Source organism: Pristis pectinata, chromosome 21 (assembly GCF_009764475.1).
Source record: "Pristis pectinata isolate sPriPec2 chromosome 21, sPriPec2.1.pri, whole genome shotgun sequence".
NCBI classification, from domain to species: Eukaryota; Metazoa; Chordata; class Chondrichthyes; order Rhinopristiformes; family Pristidae; genus Pristis; species Pristis pectinata.
The window spans coordinates 6,145,937-6,167,488 of record NC_067425.1 but is presented as its reverse complement, the minus strand read 5'-3'; the positions used below and the strand labels follow the sequence as shown (position 1 = coordinate 6,167,488).

Below are 21,552 nucleotides of genomic sequence, written 5' to 3'. Positions count from 1 at the left end.
GGTACATAATCAAAATCTTTTCCCGGTGATAGGGATATCAAAAACATGCGGACATAGGTTTAAGGTGAGAGGTTGGGGTCTTAAAGGGGACCTGAGGAATAAGTGTTTTTTTACACAGAATAGTTGATATCTGGAATGTGTTGTCAGAGGAGGTGGTGAAATCAGATATAATCACTACATTTAAGAAGTATTTAGACAGGCACTTAAGACATAGAAGGATATGGTCCTAATGCAGGCAAGTAGGTTTAGTGCAGATGGGCAAAAAGGTTGGCACAGACATGATGGGCTGAAGGGCCTGTTTCTGTGCTGAAAGACTCTATGACTTTAAGTAAAGTCAAAATCCTCTTCCCCCTTACCCAGTTCTGAGGGGCTGGCCTCTTGGGATGAGGAGCCTTCCAATATCACTCAAGAGACAGGAGGAGGCCCTTTGGGCTGCTCAAGCCGTTTCCTCCATTCAGTCAGATTATAGCTGGTCTGCACCTCAAGGAACAGGAGAAGGTGTAGGCCATTCAAGCCTAAACCCTATTTTCCTCCCTTTGCCCCACATCCCCTGAGATTCTTACCCAACACAAGCTGAAACATTGAAAGCTCTTGTCCCCCAACATCTACAACCTTTCTTGGAAGGGAAAAGTTCGAGCTTTTATGTGGGAAAATGCTTTGGGATTTCTCTCCTGAGTGGCCGGGCTCTTGGTTTTAGATTATATCCCTAGTGGAGGAAGTATTTCTCCATATTCCACCCCTCCCCCTCCCCACACAATCAAGTCCTTAGAGTTTATTAAACACCTCAGTCAGATTACTCCCCCTCCCATCCTCCACCACCCCAAACCCCAGATCTCCAAAATTCAAATGAGTTCCAAGTTTGGTTGGCCTGTCTTCATAATTGATCCTGAGATGATGAGATGAGATGAGATAATGAGATATCTTTATTAGTCACATTTACATCGAAACACGCACACCCTTTGCGTAGTGTTCTGGGGGCAGCCCGCAAGTGTCGCCACGCTTCCGGCGCCAAAATAGCATGCCCACAACTTCCTAACCTGTACGTCTTTGGAATGTGGGAGGAAACTGGAGCACCCGGAGGAAACCCACACAGACACGGGGAGAACGTACAAACTCCTTACAAAATCCTCTGGGGCACTTGAGTATTCTTCAGAAATGGGCTGCATATTAAGTGTCAATGGGATGTTTCACCACCATCAGTAGGGCCTCAAAACTGAGTCCTGTCCTGCCATTGCCTGAAGCCAAGTGCCAGAAGGATGTTGCTGTGTTGTGCTCAAGAGTAAGAATATGACCGGAATTACTTCCCATTCCTTCTTGCAGCACTGATTTGAAAGGCTACACATAGTGACATTATTTCCAGCTAAAATGAAGATGGTTGGATATTTTACCAATCAATTACACCTGGAGGCCACTCTGTTGTGTTTGACTGGGATTGATCGTATACACAATGTTTGCATTATGTGACCTTCCTTCATTCATTGCACTTTGGTGTTATTGAAAGATGCTGCTGTAATTTCAGTCATAGAGTCATACGGCAGGCAAATGAGCCCTCCGGCCCAACTGGTCCACGCCGTCAAGGTTCCCCTCTAAGCTAGTGCCATTTGCCCACCTCTGGCCCATATCCTTCTAAACCTTTCCTATCCAAGTACCTTTTAAGTGTCGTTAATGTACCTGCCTCAACCACTTCCACTGGCATCTCATTCCATTTACTGACCGACCTCTGGGTGAAAAGGTTGCCCCTCAGCTCCCTATTAAATCTCTCCCCTCTCACCTTAAACCTATGTCCTTTAGTTCTTGATTCTCCAACCCTCAGTAAGGGACTGTGCGCATTGACCCCATCTATGCCCCTCACAATTTTATACACCTCTATAAGATCACTACCCAGTCTCCTACGCTCCAATGAAAACAGTCCCAACCTGCTCAACCTCTCTCCATTACTCTGTTCCTCGAGTCCCAGCAACATCCTCGTAAATCTCCTGTGCACTCTTTCCAGCTTAATGACATCTTTCCTATAGCAGGGTGACCAAAGCTGAACACAATATTCCAAATGCAGCCTCACCAGTGTCTTGTACAACTGCAGCATAACATCCCAGTCATGAGCTCCATTTATTACGGTGACTGTTTTTAAGTACACTCTGTGGACTGTTTGTTGAAGTTTGAATAGGCTGCATTTGCTGAGCATATAAACCCTATTTCATATAAAATGGACTCTTTGCTGTGAGTCCGCCCATTGTTCCCACCCCCAGTTGCACTCACTGGACACCCAAAGCCATTGGTAACAACCAGTTAGCTCAAACCTAAAAACTCTGAAGTTATCTCACTATGATTAAAAAGAGACATAGTTACCTGAAGGCAACACATCTGACATCCAATCAATAGGCTAATTACTATTAATTTTGCAAGGTGTTGCTAATTGATTGTTTGCCAACATCAGACAACAAACTCTATTACCATTGAATCATGTGACAAGCAGGATTTGAAGGCAAGCCAGATGAACCTCGATGTTTCACCAACAATTTGCATATTCCATTTGCAAGCAATTAAATCAAAAGAGAAAAATTGATCTTGGGATGCCGCAAAGTGTTACATCACCAGCGAGATATGTTTAAATATACAGCTGTTGTTGGAAACTCAGGAGCTAAAGTAGCCCAGCAAATTCCCACAAGCACCATTGTGAAAACATCCAGATAAGATATTTTTTTAAGGAATAAATATCGGCTCCAGGACACCAGCTCTGCCTCAAAATATTGTCTCCCTGAGAAGGAAGACGGGCTTCATTTTTTACAATCCGTCTGAGAGGCGGTAATGCAGCCTTTCCTCAGAGTGGCTCTGGGAGTGTTGGGTTGGATTTTATGCTCAAGTCCCTCTCCTGTGGCTGAGACCCACAACCTTCTGACTCAGGTCGCTGCCCACAAAACCACAGCTAACACTTCATGCAAACATGCATGAGAAATGAGAAGAAATACAGCTATTTGTCACAAAGGAAATGTGTGGCCATTTAGTAGGCGGTTCAGAATCAGATTTATTATCACTGACTTACATGACATGAAATTTGTCTGGAATCATAGTTATAAGATATCCTTATTAGTCATAGGTACATTGAAACACACAGTGAAATGCATCTTTTGCATAGAGTGTTCTGGGGGCAGCCCGCAAGTGTCGCCACGCCTCCGGCGCCAACATAGCATACCCACAACTTCCTAACCCATACGTCTCTGGAATGTGGGAGGAAACCGGAGCACCCAGAGGAAACCCACACAGACACAGGGAGAACGTACAAACTCCTTACAGGCAGAAGCCGGAATTGATCCCGGGTCACTGGCACTGTAATAGTGTTATGCTAACCACTACACTACTGTGCCTGCCATACGTACAGCATGGAAACAGGCTCTTCAGCCCAACTGGTCCATGCTGACAGTACAGTGCAAAGACATAAAATTACTATAAATTACAAAAATAAATAAATAGTGCAATAAAAAATGAATAAAGAGGTAGTGTTCATGGATTCATGGACCATTTAGAAATCTGATGGCAGAGGGGAAGAAGCTGTTCCTGGATTGTTGAATATGGGTCCTCGAGCTCCTGTACCTCCTCCCCAATGGTAGTAACGAGAAGAGGGCATGTCCCAGGTGGTAGGGTCCTTAGTGATGGATGTCGTCTTCTTGAGGCACCGCCTCTTGAAGATGTCCTGGATGGTGGGGAGGGTTGTGCCCATGATGGAGCTGGCTGAGTCTACAACCCTCTGCAGCCTCTTGTTTGGGGAATTCCAATGGTTACGGACGTGGACAAGCCACTGTCGGAAGCACAGAAGCAGCAAGTTCCACGGTCGTAAAGTGACTGCCAGAAACCCAGCTGAAACTGAGAAGTCGGGTCAAATCCCACAACTGAGAACCAGACTTTATTTTTAAATATTTGTCATGTGTGACTATGAAACTGTTATTGTGTAGTTGGAGACCAAGTAGCTTGTGAGTCTGCCACCAAGAGATGCCCAGTTCCTTCAGAGTGCCTTGGCTACCCACTTGCCTTTTGGAGACAGGGAGAGAGATGTTCCCTGCCCGCAACTCCTTTTAAATGGATAGGAACAGGCAGTGACCCCCTGCTCCATCCAGCCTGTCCAACACAATCCCAATAGCTTGTATGTAACAATACATACATTCACTATTTTCCCAATGCCCATCTTGGGAAAGGTGAGAATCCAGCTATGAATAAATTGGGGTGCAAGAGAGGAAGGAAATCTCAGGGAATTTCCCCTCTGATCTTACAATCAGGCAGAGCAACATCTGTGGGAGGACAGGAATTGTCGACGTTTCAGGTCGAAACCAGGAAACCAGTACAATAAGATGGACTCTTGACCTCACAGTCTACCTTGATATGGCCTTGCACCTTATTGTCTACCTGCACTGCACTTTCCCTGTAACTGTAACACTTTATTCTGCATTCTGTTATTGTTTTCCCTTGTACTGCCTCAGTGCACTGATGCGATGAAATGATCTGTATGGATGGCATGCAAAACAAAGGTTTTCACTCTACCTCGAACCATGTGACAATAATAAACAACTCAATTCAATTAAATAAACCCATAGACAATTCCATTCCCCCCACAGATGCTGCTCGACCCACTGAGTTCCTCCAGCAGATTGCTTGTTGCTCCAGATTCCAGCACCTGCAGTCTCTAGTGTCTCCTCTCTGGTCTCTCTGGTCTCTCTGGATTTTATCCAGGATGCTCCTGATCTGCCTGCAGAGCTCCCCATTTGTTAAGAGACACTGTCCTCCCCAATCAGAGTAAGGTCCAGCTCTCACTTGGAGTCCATGGTTACTGCCAGGGGTTGGGACCCTGTGTAGAGATACTCCTTTCCCCGGGGAAAGTCACAGCATCAGCAGAGCCCGTTCGGCTTGTGAAAATGTGTAGGATCCCTTTCTGTTAATTCGTTTCTGCTGTAGATCTTGTAGCTTCTCTTAACCACAGATTACACATCTTGCTAATTGGATCCATGGTTGTTACAGAGCTATTCATTCTCTCTCAGCTTTGCATTAATCACTGCCCCAGGGGGGCAGAGGAGGGGGGTGCGGGGGGGAGTTCGGAAGCTGGAAGTGTGAATGAGACGCACATGAGATTTCTTCTTCTGTGTCTCCTCCAAAGTTCCCACCAGTGGATGATTCGCAGTGCGCTATTTGACAATTCTAAGCATCCCAACGCACCCTCTTTTTAGCAGGAACACTGGGGAAGTAGACTGCAGTGGGAATACTGGAAGATTTTCCCTCTTCCGTCCTTCCCTCCCCATTTTTTCCAACATACTTAATTCATAATATATACAGTGAATACAGTCACAACAGGTCATTTTTCCATTCATTGTACCAAGCAATTCAAAGCATTCCCTTACAACATCACTGATGTATCATTCTTAAGCATTGAATCAGTGAAATGTATGAGAGGCTGTTACACAGGGCTCAGCCCCTAAGAATGGATTTATTTCCCATTCTGGCTCAGGGATGTTAAACCCAGACCTACCCCTAGTGACAGTGGAACCGTAATCCAGTGTGTGCAAACTCTCGGTCTCCGCAGCACAGGTCCAGTTTGGGGTCAGAGGCACACACAGCACAGTTTAATCACCTGCAGACTCTCGGCAGGTTTCAGCTGCAGTGATCTTACCATCAAATACAGCAGAGGTGATAGCGAGTCAACTGCTTGATCTTCATGGCAACTGATTCGGAAACGGAATTCGGGGCGGTGGGGGGGGGCGGAGGGGGTGAATGAGGCTGAGCAGCTGGCGGGCAGCAGACAGTACACTGACCCCCAACATTGTGTTTGTGAAGCAATGCACAGAGGAATAAGGCTGACTGAGTGAAGGACAAGGCTGAATGTCAAATCTATTAATCTCCCAGTTTATTCTCAGTGTAATGGCTGAGTGTGTATCGAGCATCTTTGCACACCGTGGCTGCTGTGGTGTTACACAGCCACTCCTTCTGCTGCTTGCACTTTCCTCTGCTGTGTATTCAGACACTTACCACACATCCCGGCACAGGGTGCAGGGGTGCAATGCTGGGGAAGGGGTGGGGTCAGGAAGGAGGCTGTGGCATTAGGGAGAAAGGGCAGGATCAGAGAGGATCTGTGGTGGGAGGAGGGTGGGAGAGTTTGGAAGCTGCGATGTCGAGAAGTGGAGTGTAGTGTCAGTGCGAGTGCAGTTCAGGGAGTCCCGGAAGGAAGGTTGCAATGTCCTGGGTGGGGACAAGGGGCTGTAATGTCGGCGTGTAATCAGGGCAGATAGAGAGGCTGCCTCTGGTGATAACCAGGATCCTGGGAGACAAGGTTGGAAGGAGGTGAAGCACAGGTCCTTGCCTTTGAACCAGGATCCAACAGCAAGACCCTACCAAACCTGGAAGGGGTGTTTGGCTCCCAGAATATAGATTTGCTTAGGGATACAGTGGTGGTAGAGCAGTTAACTTGCCAGGCTTGTGATCCAGGGGCTTGGACTAATAATCTAGAGACCCAAGTTCAAATTCCACCATGGCAGCTGTGGAGTTTAGAATAATCAATTAAACATCTGGAATTAAAAGCATTGGTGACCGGAGTCTGCCGCCTGGGTTGTATACGATACCAGCCCCACCTACCAGGTGACAATTAGGGATGAACAGTAGATGCTGGGTCTTACCAGTGACAACCGGGTTCTGAAAGATGAACATATAACCAAAAAAAAATCAGCAAAGGTCCTTCCCTACAAACCAGGCACTTTGTTCTGCCCACCTTTGACGACACGGATAAAGGGTCAACTCTTTCCAGGTTCACACCGGGCACCACTACAGTGAGAGAGAAGGAAGGGCAACAGAACATCCCACCGTGGAGCCTCGCATCTTTCCGTGTCTGTTGTCCCTTCTAATCCTGATCTGGTGATCACTTCACCCGCCTCCATTCAGTGCCAACGTCTCCAGCCATAAAACAATGAGGCAAGTGCAATGTGAGCCCATTCTTGTTCTATCCATCATATTCTGTGGCTGCTAATTCCACATTTCCACACCCTCGGGGCTTCACCGATTCTCTGTTAACCTTCCATCTTTCATCACCTCGCAATGGTTTTATCCTGTCCTGTTCTCTATGTCTCCTGACAGAAGTTTACAAGATTATGATGGGCATAGATAGAGAGTAGACAGCAAGTATCTTTTTCCCAGGGTCAAAATGTCTAATACTGGAGGGCATGCATTTAAAGTGACAGGGAGTAAATTCAAAGAAGGTGTGTGGGGCAAGTTTTTTACACAGAGTGGAATACACTGTCTGGGATGGTAGTGGAGGCAGATACGATAGAGGCATTTGAGGCTTTTAGATAGACACATGAATTTGCAGAGGATGGAGGGATATGGACTTGTGTAGGCAGGAGGGACTTTAGTAGGCTTTTAATTACCAGTTTAATTAGCTCGGCACAACATTGTGGGCCAAAGGGCCTGTTCCTGTGCTGCACTGTTCAATGTTCTATAGATATATAGTTTACTAAACCTCATATTACCCTTCCCCTCACTGTGTTCAAGGAGCTTCCTATAATATACTTCACTCTCAGAAAAGTAACATGAGTGTCTTCACATAGCAGCTCCAAATGAGTCAGAGATCTGTTCCACTGGCATCTTAACCGCTCTCTTTCCTGAGCAAGTGGTACCTTCCAAGGTGAGGTAAACTCACAAGGGGGACAGGAATGGAAGGAAGTGCTAATAGCTTGGATGAATTAAGAGTGGGAGGATGCACTTGTAGAGCATGAACACCTGATGGGCTGATTGGTCCAGTCCCGTGTTGTAAAATTTAGGGTAGTTCCACAAAGGGAATCATAGCTGGATGATCTTAAACTATGTAAATCACACATATAAATCAGTTATGTAAACAGCTTAAGCATCTGCTTGTAATGTCACACAAATCTTCATCTTTTCTTTGTGAAGATGTCTCTTTATTCCCCCTTATCTAATTAAAAAATAAAATTAACAATAAAACACAGACTGGTAGGGCCTGCTCACTGACCTACATACAGTACTGGAGACAAGGCTTAATTGAAATTGCTTGGTGCAAATAGATGACTGACGAGTAACTGTCAGTTTCAATAGAGCACGGATGTTGTCCTGTGTCTTGTTTCCATTTAGTTCCTAATTTATTTTGCCTCATTTGGCTTATGTCTTTACAATGTTTCTGCTTCCCCCGCGCCCCCCCCAATTCCCTCTGCCTTCTTTCCCGCTCTCCCAGGAGAGCTGCACGTCCCCATGTGAGAGCAGTGCTCAGGGTCATCCCTGGACGTGACGAGGTGCTGCATAAATGCAGGATTTTCACTGCATGCAAATCATTTCCAAAATGCTGGGCACTTTCACCATGAAGTATTGAATAATAAGATCTGAAAGCTACAGCCCAGTGTTACCAAGGATATTATTGCTTGGCTTAGAATAACACTAAGACTAAATAAATAAAAGAACCATGATGGGAAGTGAGATTGGGATTACACTGTAAGATTAAAGTCAAGACAAGCATATATACAGCAGCTTTCATAACTTCAGGGTCTCCCAAAGAGCTTTACAGCCAGTTAGGTTTTTTTGAAGCATGGTCACTGTTACAGTGCAAGCAAAGTTTGCACACAGCAAACAACAACAGACCGCAATGTTATAATGAGCACACAATCTGTTTTTAGTGATATTGATTCAGGGGTAAATTATAGTCAGGATATTGGAGTAATTCCCCTGACATTTATGAGGAGAGGTTAGACAAACTTGGGTTATTTTCTCTGGAGCATTGGAGGCTGAGAGGAGACCTGATAGAAGTTTATAAGATTGTGAGAGGCACAGATAGGGTAGACAGCAAGTATTTTTTCCCAGGGTTGAAATGTCTAATACTAGAGGGTATGCATTTACGGTGAGAGGGGAAAAGGTTAAAGGAGTGTGAGGGGCAAGTTTTTTACACAGAGAGTGGTGGGTGCCTGGAATGCACTGCCAGGGGTGGTAGTGGAGGCAGATACAAAAGAGGTGTTTAAGAGGCTCTTAGATAGCCACATGAATGTGCAGAGAATGGAGGGATACGGAGATTGTGTGGACAGAAAGGACTAGTTTAGTTAGCCATTTTATTACAAGGTTAATTAGTTTGGCACAACATGGTGGGGCCTGTGCCTGTGCTGTACTGTTCTATGTTCAATTTACTGAATACTCTTCATTCATTTATATCAACCTGGAAGTAGATGGGGCCTCGAAGTAACACCAGAACAAGGGCGCCTTCAACAGTGCAGCATGACCTCAGTACTACACCTGAGTTCCAGAACTGTTACTTGAAAAGCATCGCTTCATACAGTCATAGAGTAATACAACACAGAAACAGGCCCTTTGGCTCAACCCACCCATGCCGACCAAGTTGTCCATCCAAGCTAGTTCCATTTCCCTGCGTTTGATCCATATCCCTCGAAACCTTTCCTGTCCGTGTACCTGTCCAAATGTTTTTTAACTGTTGCTATTGTACCTGCCTCAACCACTTCCTCTGGCAGCTTGTTCTATATACCAACCACCCTCTGTGTGAAGAAGTTGCTCCTCAGGTCCCTTTTAAACCTTTCCCCTCTCACTTTTAACCTATGCCCTGGTTGTTGATTCCCTTTCCCTGGGAAAAAAACTGTGCGCATTCACCCTATCTATGCCCCTCATGATTTTATGCACCCCTATAAGGTCACACCTCCTATGCTCCAAGGAATAAAGTCGTAACCTGTCCAATCTCTCCCTGTAACCAAGGCCCTCAAGTCCTGGCGACATTCTCGTAAATCTTCTTTGCCTCCTCTGGTGTGGACCTGACCTGTGCAGGCCCCAAACTGGATTCATCCTGGTCGTATTTCAGCTGAGATGCCCTGTTCCTGATCGTTACCCTGCAGTTCCCTTTCCCGTCCATTTACTCCACCAATAAGCATGTGGATAATGGGCTGATGGCCATGACAGGCCAGTGTTACCAACAATACCTTGTGATTGGCATGGGAAGGAAATGTCTTCTGAACTTTTGGTTATACCCCTTAATAACCCTTCTTTGCCTAGGGCTGGACTTTAACTTCATTGGAGCATAATCAGGTTTCCTGCATTGCTTTATTGATTCAAGTTATAAAAATTAAGCTATTTGGGGGTTTATTAAACTAATTAATTGAATTTAAAAACCCTGCTGGTGTGATGGGATGAGTAGCCTGGGTCTCTGGTGTTCCAGTCCAGTAACATTACCACTGTACATTGTCATCTTAAATAGAAGTTTACTGCCTCTTTCACCTGACTCTTATTCTGTCCTTATTTTTCAGCACTTGGAGACGCAGCTTCAGGCCCTCAACGTGCCATATATTAATGTCCTGTTATCTGAGATCTTCCCAGACAAACTCCAGCTTTTCCAGGAGGTGGAAGCGTAAGTACGCTGCAGTTACTGTGGCCACTGACAATAAAATTCATAAGGCAACGTGTGCAAAACCACAGGCTGCATCATTTTTAAAGGGCAGTGATTCTGTGATTCTGTGCCAAAGAAATGTTTTGAAGCACAGCTTGCATTTCCATAACTTTCCAATGCTTCTTACATCAAAGACCCTCACTGAGCAGCTTACGAAAGACAGGATGTGTGAACAGCAATTGCATTAGAAGATATGAGGCAAGGATGGTTTATGTCACAGATTAACCATGATCTAATTGAATAGGAGAACAAATTCATGGAGTTAAATGGCTCCACCTGTTCTTTAATTCACAGGCTCAATTGTGATTAAAATTCCAGAGTACCTTTCACAATGTCCCAAAGCATTCTACATTTTTGAAGTGTAATCACAGTTATAACATAAAGAAACGATGCAGCCAATTTGCTAACAGCGAGCCCCCATAATGATCAGATTATCTGTTTTGGTGATTTGGTTGAGTGTTATTGACCAGGACACTAAAGACACCAGGTCTTTTGCAAAGTACTTTACATCTGTGCCTTCCCATCATCACCCTTCAGCTATTGGAAACAGATTCTATTTATTTATTGTGGCTGAATATTTCATGATTTTATGTGTCTCTATCCAATCTTCTTCCCTGCTGCAAGGATTATAACCACAGCTTCTGATCCACACAAATGTCATCCCACAAGCTCTCTAATTTATTTGTAAGTGGCCCCCTGCAATGTTGTAATGAAGCCCAAAGTCAGATTGCAGAACAGCTCCTCACCTTCCATCTGGGCACATTGATGCCTTCTGAAGATTGAATTCTGCAACTTCAGGTAACTCCCTTTCTCTGTATCAGAATTGGCCAGGTCATCCGTCTGTGACATTGGCTCAGTCTTTCTCTCTCCATGTCCTGCATTTACAACTCGAATATTCCCTTGTCTGTGTTCTCACTCACTAACTGCCCTCACAGCTTTTACGAACAAAGGAGTCCATTCTCTCTCCCAATTAATTAATGCCCATATTAGTGCCTTGACCAGATGACCTAGTTTACAGTTTATCTCCAGGACAGCCCTTAGAACATAGAACAGTACAGCACAGTACAGGCCCTTCAGCCCACGATGTTGTGCCGACCTATATAAACACCTTCTCCATGATCAATCTAACCCTTCCCTCCTACACAGACATAACCCTCCATTTTTCTTACATCCGTGTGCCTATCGAAGAGTCTTTTAAATGTCCCTATTGTATCAGCCTCTACCACCACCCCCAGCAGTGCGTTCCAGGCACCCACCGCGCTCTGTGTAAAGAACCTACCTCTGACATCTCCCTGAAACTTTCCTCCTCTGACCTTAAATGGATGTCCTCTGGTATTGGCCAATGACGCCCTGGGGAAAAGGTGCTGGCTGTCCACTCTGTCTGTGCCTCTCATCTCTAATGTGCTATCTGTAATAGGGTGAAGCCCTTGCTTCATCCTATTAAAGGTACTTCCTTTGTCCTATCCATCCCTGCTCCACCCTTTGCTGTAATTTGATTTGAACTTTTTTTTCTCCTTCACAGTTCTGACAAACTCTGTTAACACTTTCACCTTCCACATATGTTGCCTGACCTGCTGAGTGTTTCCAGTATTTTCTATTTTTGTTTCAAACTCCCAGCATCTGCATTGTTTGGATTTTTATTAGATATAATCCCTCTCACCTCAAGCCAAATACTCAGGTAAAACTTGAGCACATCCTTACCCCCATACTTACGTTTCATTGCATGGGTTACACACATCATTCTCCTAAACATCACTCTCTCCTGCCACAGATTTTGGTCCCACCTTTTCTATCGTCGTTCACCAATGTAAATTATGATGTCAACAGTCACAGTGTAATTACAGGCTCCAGCCAGTAGATGGCTTTGTGGAACTGGTTCCCAAAGTCTTTTCCATGGCTTATTTGTCTAACATTTAACTAAATCTTTTCAATAGTGGGTAAGACTTACACAGTGAATGGTAGGACTCTGAGGTGTGCAGTAGAACAAAGGGACCAGTGAATACAGATCTGTAGTTCCTTGAAAGTGATGTCAGAGGTAAGATAAGATTTCTTTATTAGTCACACATACATCAAAACACACAGTGAAATACATCTTTTGCGTAGTGATTTGGGGGGCAGTCGCTAGTGTCGCCACGCTTCCGGCGCCAACATATCATGCCCATAACTTCCTAACCTGTATGTCTTTGGAATGTGGGAGGAAACTGGAGCACCCGGAGGAAACCCACACAGACACGGGGAGAACGTACAAACTCCTTACAGACAGCAGCCGGATTTGAACCCAGGTCGCTGGCGCTGTAAAGCATTATGCTAACCACTATGCTACTGTGCCTGCCCTAGGTAGATAGGGTCTTAAAGAGAGCTTTTGGAACTTTGTCCTTCATAAATCAGGGCACAGGGTACAAGAGTTGGGATGTTATGTTGAAATTGTACAAGATGTTGGTGAGGCCGAATTTAGAGTATTGTGTGCAGTTCTGGTCACCTATGTACAGGAAAGATATCAATAAGCTTGAAAGAGAGCAGAGAACAATTTTCAAGGATGTTGCCGGGACTTGAGGACCTGAGGTATAGGGAAAGATTGAATAGGTTAGGTCTTTCTTCCCTGAAGCACAAGAGAATGAGGGGAGATCTTATAGAGGTATACAAAATTATGAAGGGTATAGATAGGGTGAATGCATGCAGGCTTTTTCCCCTAAGGTTGAGTGAGACTAGAACTAAAGGTCATAGGTTTAGGGTGAAAGGTGAAATATTTAAGGGAACTCTGAGGGGAAACTTCTTCACTCAGAGGGTGGTGCGAGTGTGGAACGAGCTGCCAGCGGAAGTGGTGGATGCGGGTTCAATTGTAACATTTAAGAAGTTTGGACAGGTACATGGATGGGAGGGATTTGGAGGGATATGGTCCGGGTGCAGGTAGATGGGACTTGGTAGAAGATCAGGTCAGCATGGACTAGATGGGCTGAAGGGCCTGTTTCTGTGCTGTCGTACTCTATGATTCTAACTATGGGTGTCATGCCAGTGTGAATTTGAAGAACCGTGTATACTTCAGTGTGTGTTTTCAAAAAAGAAATTTGCCATTAGTAATGCCCAACCTAAACTTAACAAAATTGCAGCTGAGTTATGGACAAGCAGTAATTTACGAAAGTCAATAGTGATGTTCATTTCCTGGTGGTGAGGGGAACAGTTTAATCTACATACGTACCTTCTAAAAACATTTTGTACCTGGTAATAATCGTGGCTTCTGTTGAGAACCAGCTACAGGTGACCCCCGTGTTATAGGGGGTTGTGTTCTCAGAAAACTATATTGTGATTTTCCGTAACACTAACGCACATCATCTATGCATGCATCAGGAAATGCGAATTGCAAAAGCATAAATTTTCTGTTTATTTATTCACATACATTCCGTGAGAGAGAGTTAAATTCTGTATCTCAGATCTTTGGATAATGATTTGTGAATTTCTGTAAGAGCAAATCTCCATTCCCCAAGTGGCTGCACTGTCCTTCTTCAGATGTCAGGCATCATTTGTCAGGACTGGGGAGTGAGCAGGGCAGCACTCGGCACTGAAGGCCCAGGGGAAGTGGGGGATAGAGGCGGGTGAGGGTGCCGTTGTGCTGCTTCACTCTCTCTCATACCCGGGCTGAGGGGAAATCAATGACCTGAGAGCAAGTCCCACTGGCCTGCCAAAAGCCAACATGGGCTGAGTCTCCCTGGAGGTGGTCTATCATTTCTCTCGCTCACTGACAGTTGTTCATCCCTGTCCCGTCCACATGCGCTGATCCATCTGTGCATCTCCCACCAAAGCTGCTGACCCTTTGCCTTCTCTCTTTCTTTGTCGTTCTCTCCTTCTGTCTGTCTGTCTATCCCACCCCCACATACACGTACACTGTCGCTAAATCTCTTTCTGCCCATCTCCTCCTTTCTGAATATGGCATCCAGAACAGAGAGTCGGTGAGTGAGCAGACTGCACTCCGCACTAATGGCCTGGACCATAACATTGCAATGGAGGCAATGATCCCTACCCTAGTCCCCACAAACCTACCCCTCTGCCTGCTTCCAACACATACTGCTGGAACTATCTCCATCTCTCTCCTTTCTGGAGAGAGAAAGAGAGGAAGGAGTGAGCAAGTCAAAAAACTGCGATAGAGACCCACTGTTTCCACAAAGTCAAAATTCAGGCCAGGCCATTGATTTCTTGCCTACACCATGTAGATTGGGCACAGAAGCGTGTCATCCAAACTCTCAGTATCTCCTTCCCAATCGTTCTTCAGGAGAGCCGGCTGAGTGAGGAAAAGAAGGTTGAAAGGCAAAGTACATGAGATGGAACATTATGAATCACAAAAGGTTAGCGGGCAGGTGCAGCAAGTAGGTCAGAGGGCAAGTGGCTTATCAGTCTTTATTGCAAAGCAGTTGGAGTGTAGAAATAGGGAGGTTTTGTTCCAATTGTACGGGGTGTTGGTGAGGCCACACCTGGAGTACTACAGACAGGCTCGGTAGTGTAGTGGTTAGCGTAACGCTTTACAGCGCCAGCGACCCGGGTTCAAGTCCCGCCACTGTCTGTAAGGAGTTTGTATGTTCTCCCCATGTCTGCATGCGTTTCCTCCGGGTGCTCTGGTTTCCTCCCACATCCCAAAGACGTACGGGTTAGGAAGTTGTGGGCGTGCTATGTTGGCGCCGGAAACGTGGCGATGCTTGCGGGCTGCCCCCAGAACACTCTACACAAAAAAGATGTTTTTCACTGTGTGTTTCAATGTATGTGACTAATAAAGATATCTTATCTTCTGGTCCCCTTACCTAAGAAAGGATGTAGTAGCTTTGGAAGAGATTCAGCAGGCTAGTTCCTGAGGTAAGAGGATTGTCCTATAAAGAGATGCTAAACACATTGGGTCTGTATTCTTTAGAGTTTAGAAGAATGAGGGGTGGTTTTATTCAGATATATACGATCCTGAGGGTCCATGACAGGGTAGGTAACAAGATGTTTTCACTCATGGGAGAATCTCAAACAAGGACACATAGTTTCAAGATAAGGAGCCGATTATTTAAAATGGAGATATGTAGAAATTTCCTCTGGCAGAGGGAGGTGAATCTCTGGAATTCTCTGACCTGGAGACTTGAGGAGGCTGGATGATTAGAAGGATTTAAAGTGACAGTAGATCATTTTTTGAAAGATCAGGGGATTGAGGGCATGGGGAACTGGCATAGAGGAGGAGCTGAGCTGTGGGGTAGACCAACCGTGATCACATTGAATGGCGGGGCAGGCATGAGGAGCCAGCTGGCCTACCCCGCTTCTTGTGTTCTTCTTGTGTGTCCACAAGCTTTGGAAATGCCTGTGCTCTGCTCCAACCCGCATCTTTAACTCTGCACAAGAAATAGTTGGAGCAGACATGATAGCTTTTGTCTGGTGTCGGTATAGTTTGCTGTACAGACAGTGGGACCGGTGCACCTGCAGTTCCAGGCATAACAGGATAGTCAATGCTCTCGGATTGTCCTGGAACTAGTACTTGTTGTCTTGTGAGCAGAATAATTCGAGGTTACATATTCCATCTTTTGTAGCCCTTTGCCACTTCCCCCCACTGTTCCCAACTGCCCTCCCCACCTCCCTTATTTGGTGCCATGCTTCACCTTCCTTTCCTATCAGATTCCATTATCTTCAACCCTTTGTTGCCTTCTCTTATGTCTCCATAGATTAGATTAAAGCTTTTTTCAATTTATTTTCAACACTGTCACATGTTGATTGTAAGAGTGTTGGAGAGTTGTGGGCAACTGGCTGATGGGGCAAGTGAGAGGTGGTGAGACGTGATGAAACCTCTAGGAATCTGTCTAAAGTGTCACTGATCTGCCACGTGCCACAGGACAAGGAGACACACAGCAGCATTCGAGTGGGCTCCGCTGGACTGGGAGCCTGGTTGCTCTCTCACTCACCAACTCTCTGTTCTGGATGCCATATTCAGAAAGGAAGGGGGCAGAGAGAGATTTAGTGTGCGTGGGGGCGGGGGGAGGGGGGGGGAATAGAGACAGACAGACAAACAAAGAAGGAGAGAATGACAAAGCAAGAGAAAAGGCAAACTCAGTTTAGTGATGGAAATGATGGTTAGAAGCTTTTCCATCATTAGTGCCAGAGTACAGGGGATAAACCCACTGTGGACAGAGTGTACATTTAGCCAAAGAGAAGATTTATCAGATTGCACTCAGTGGGCACAACCTGGGGGACAAAAGCTCGCGTGGATTCAGGATCTGTGGCAAGGCCTGGATCTTGGCTTCTACTTTGGAGACACAAGAGACTGCAGACGCTGGAATCTGGAGCAACACAAAAAGCGCTGGAGGAACTCAGCAGGTAAGACCTCCAGTGCCTTTTGTGTTGCTTTGGCTTCTACTTTCCTCTATTGAGGATACTGGTTCTCACACCAACTCTCGCAGGATCAATCGGCCAGTCCTCTTGTGAGTGTGATGTGTAAACGGCTAAACCGCAGGCTACTCAAATGATCACAGCCAGTATTCACATCTTGAGATTTTAAGATATCCATCAAGGAAAGGAACCCAGGTGATTGAACACCACCGCCCCCCCCCCCTCCACCTACGCAAGCACACTTCTCCCTCCTCATCCCACCCCCATTAATTAATCACACTGGAGTTTATTGGTTTGGAAAACTACTTCTGCTGAGACCTTCACCAAACTTGGCACCTTCCTGGCTCAGATGATTTATTCCCAATTATAGAATCAAGGGAGACTATTTCTTTTTTTTGTCAATGATGGTCCTTAGACGATCATTAGTTACATTTCCTGCTCTTTCCCCATAACCCCACAATTGGAGTGACTGGTAGTGTTGCAGAGGCAGGGAGTCTGCAGAGAGACTTAGAGAGGTTGGGAGTGCGGGCAAAGAAGTGGCAGATGGAATACAGTGTAGGCAAGCGTGGGGTTATGCACTTTGGTAGGAGGAATAAAGGTGTAGACTATTTTCTAAATGGGGAGAAAATTCAGAAATCACAGGTGCAAAGGGACTTGGGGGTCCTAGTGCAGGATTCCCTCAGTGTTAACTTTCAGCTTGAGTTGGTAGTAAAGAAGGCAAATGCAATGCTAACATTCATTTTGAGTGAACTAGAATATAAAAGCAAAGATGTACTGCTGAGGCTTTATAAGGCATTGCTCAGACCGCATTTGGAATATTGTGAACAATTTTGGGCCCCATATCTAAGGAAGGATATGCCAACCCTGGAGAGGGTCCAGAGGAAGTTCATAAGACTGATCCTGGGAGTGGAAGGGTTAACGTACGAGGAGCGTTTGATGTCTCTGGACCTGTACTAGATGGAGTTCAGAAGGATGAGGGGGGATCTCACTGAAACCTACCAAATACTGAAAGGCCTGTCTAGAGTGGACGTGGAGAGGATGTTTCCAGTAGTGGGAGAGTCCAGGATCTGAGGGCACAGCCTCAGAATAAAGAGATGTCCCTTTAAAACTGAGATGAGGAGGAATTTCTTCAGCCAGAGGGTGGTGAATCTGTGGAATTCGTTGCCACAAAGGGCGGTAGAGGCCAAGTCATTGGGTGTATTTAAGGCAGAGGTTGATAGGTTCTTGATTGGTAAGGGGGGGTTAAGGGTTACAGGGAGAAGGCAGGAGAATGGGGTTAAAAATATCAGCCATGATCTAATGGCGGAGAAGACTCGATGGGCCGAATGGCCTAATTCTGCTCCTAATTCTTATGGTCTTCTTTTCAAATATTTATCCAATTTCTTTTGGAATGTTAACATACATTCTCCTCCTGCCGAGCATTCCCCATTACAAGAACTACATAAAAAAAATCTTGCCTGCCTTCTGTGTTTTTTTTTTGCAAATAATTTCAAGTCTTTGTCCTTCTATTACTGCCTCTCCCACCAGTGGACACAGTTTCACCTTCTGCACTATAAACACCTGTCAACATTTTGAACAGCTCTATTAAATCTCCTCTTAACCTTCACTGCTATAGGAAGAAGCTACAGCAGTGAAGGTTAAGAGGAGATTTAATAGGGCTCCTCATTTGAAACTGCTCATTTCTCAGTATCATTCTACTGTACTAAGTGGTCAGTTATCTACAGTGAGCTCAGGGCTCTTAAACAATGCTGCCATCCTCAGATCAAGCACTGTTCATCATTATTAAAACCTCAAATGTATCGTGGTCTCATCATTTTGCTGCTGTTACAGTGTTGTGATATTGATTGCAGACTGTCTGTATCCCGCTGATAACACTGTGAACAAAAACACTGTAAATCTTTCCTCCGGGTTGAAAAACCTTCCAGGTTAGTTTTATGTTGATCCGTGTTACACAAAGAGCATGGAAGGAAGCCATTCAGTCCACCTAGTCACTTATGGTTCTTTGAAAGACCTATTAAATCTTCCTCCTAACTCAATGGCCCCACCAGCTGGAGAGAGGAGGGCAGTAGGTGCAAGAGGACGTCTCCACCTCGAGACCAGGCACCATCCACATTTGGACATATACCAACATTCGTTCATCATCACTGACCAATCGATTGAACGAAAAGGATTGGAAGGAGTATCTTGAAGGGGATGTTCAGGGAGAAATCACGGAAGCCAAGGCCAGAGCAGCTTTTGCATTTGCAGAAACAGCCCAGTACCACTTACAGCCAGCCAGGCTGGTGGATATTTGTCACTGACTCCAGGGCTGCCTCAGAATCCAACATCTCGAGGCTCCTGTCTTCTCATATAGCACACTGGTGACACTAAAGGCTGCTACCCCACAAAGAACCTTGCGTGGACATGGCAGTGGTAATTGTCTTCTGGCATTCCTGGGAAATAACCTGCTTTCCCATTCTGCCTTTCACAGCCTACAGATGTCTGAAAAAACGACCAATTCGGTCCTTTGAGTTGGAGTCACTATTGCAGGAAATGTGCATACAACAAGATCTAACAGAAAGCAATGTGATCATGACCTTTTTTGTGATGTGATTTAATGGCTACTTATTGTGGGCACGCCAAGTTGAATTTCTTTGCTCTGAACTGGCGGCACTGGGTTTTTCATTGGGGGGAATCTCATTACCTACCGAATACTGAAAGGCCTGGATAGAGTGGATGTGGAGAGGATGCTTCCATTAGTAAGAGAGTCTAGGATCCGAGGGCACAGCCTCAGAATAAAAGAACATCCCTTTAAAACTGAGATGAGGAGGAATTTCTTCAGCTGGCGGGTGGTGAATTTGTGGAATTCATTGCCATGGAGGGCGATGGAGGCCAAGTCATTCGGTGTATTTAAGACAGGAATTTATAGATTCATGATTGGTAAAGGGGTTAAAGGTCACAGGGAGAAGGCGGGAGAATGGAGTTGAAAAAAACAGCTATGATTGAATAGCAGAGCAGACTTGATGGGCCGAATGGCCTAATTCTGCTCCTACATCTTGTGGTCTTCACATGCCTCTGCAAAGATGGAGAGGGCCTTGCCTAACATTTCAGCCGAGAAGATAGACCCCCAACAGTGTAGCCTGGACAACGTGCCCAGAAGCAAGGACTTGAATCCACATTCTGACTCAGGAGTGAATACTACAAATTGCCCTGCCCTATGAAATAAGATTACAGGGCTATGAAAGTGTTACCACTCACTAACAATGAACACCCTATTGGGATTACTGGTGCGCACAATGTAATGTTCGCAGCTACAGCAGTTACTGGACAGCTAACCATCTCATCACACGTTTGTAGAGCAAAATTATGGAGCAGTCAATAACTTGAGGTCAGCACTGCCTGGTAAAAGGAAACCCTGTAATATTTTAAAATATCTGCTTCTCACTGTTACACCCAGTTTAACATTAAATTGTAGGCTCACAGCCCATCGCAGCTCAGATTCAGCTCTGTAAACAAAGACGGAAGAACGACAAGCTTTCACCTTGTGTCAATGGTCAGTGAAGGAGAACCCTCCCACCGCCAGGATGATGCAAGGTCCGTGTCACTCAGGTTACAGCTCGGAGGGGTGGGAGCCTTAAGGTGGTACTCCGGTACATGTCAGCTGTGGCTTAGTGGGTGCACCTTTCTTGTCTGTCTGTGGTGCAAGTCCCACTCCAATACTTTGACTACAAATACTCTGATACCCCTTGTGCAGTACTAACAGAGAGCTGCATTGTTAAAGAAGCCAGCTTCCATTAAACTGAGACACAAGAGACTGCAGATGCTGGAATCTGGAGCATCACACAAAAAGCTGGAGGAACTCAGCAAGTCAGGCAGCATCTATGGAGGGAAATGGATGGTTGACGTTTCGGGTGGAGAACCTTCACTGTTTGCCCTCCACTGTGTAAGTAAAATAATCTCTTGATATGATTTTGAAGAAGAGGATTCTCCCCTTTGCTCTGAGCATATGTATCCCATAGGCTTTCTTGTCATATACACATTACTACATAAGGTAAGATTTCTTTATTAGTCACATGTACATCGAAACACACAGTGAAATGCATCTTTTTGTGTAGAGTGTTCTGGGGGCAGCCGCAAGTGTCGCCATGCTTCTGGCGCCAACATAGTATGCCCACAACTTCCTAACCCGTACATCTTTTTTTGGAATGTGGGAGGAAACCAGAGCACCCGGAAGAAACCCACGCAGACACAGGGAGAATGTACAAACTCCTTACAGACAGTTGCCTGCACTGCAAGTGATGCATCTTCGAAAACGAAGCTCTTTGGAATATCTTTATAAGAGGAAGTCTTTTTCTTTCGAGATGCAGGCAGTATGTGAATCTCCTGGGGAAACCAGTGATATTATTGTTGTTTTTAGGATTCTACTATGACGGTGTAATACTGATGTACACTACTATTGCTTCTTCATCTGGAACAATGGAACTATAGATCAAGGCATGCACTTGAACAGTGGGCAGAGGGCAGAGGGGTGAAGGTGAAATGAGTCAGTGGTTGGAGCAGAGGGAGATAATTTGCATTGACCTTCTCCTCAGGGAGTCCCTTGGGATTGGAAATAAGTTGCTTCCACTCCCTGTCTGTGGGTTCTGAAGTGGCTGATGAGGCCCGTGTGGAAAATGCAAACTGTGCCACCAGTGGGGCAGGAGGTGGGTTGATGGGGTGGGTGGGTGGGTAGATTTGTGGGGCAGTGCACGCCTTCTGCCCTTTACACTGGGCTTCTGGGTCTCAATGTATGGACTGAAGGTTCCCAGTACCATCCTGAA

The 21,552-nt window shown here is 45.5% G+C and overlaps 1 protein-coding gene across 3 annotated transcripts in view; it reads left to right on the top strand.

Annotated features, from left to right (window-relative positions):
• Positions 1–21,552, top strand: part of dph1 (diphthamide biosynthesis 1) — a 618,447-nt gene that overhangs the window by 493,807 nt on the left and 103,088 nt on the right. For all 3 annotated transcript variants that reach the window (XM_052035832.1, XM_052035833.1, XM_052035831.1), the window contains one exon: positions 10,275–10,375. In XM_052035832.1, coding sequence (XP_051891792.1) covers positions 10,275–10,375 — 101 coding nt within the window. The remainder of the gene's footprint in view (positions 1–10,274; positions 10,376–21,552) is intronic.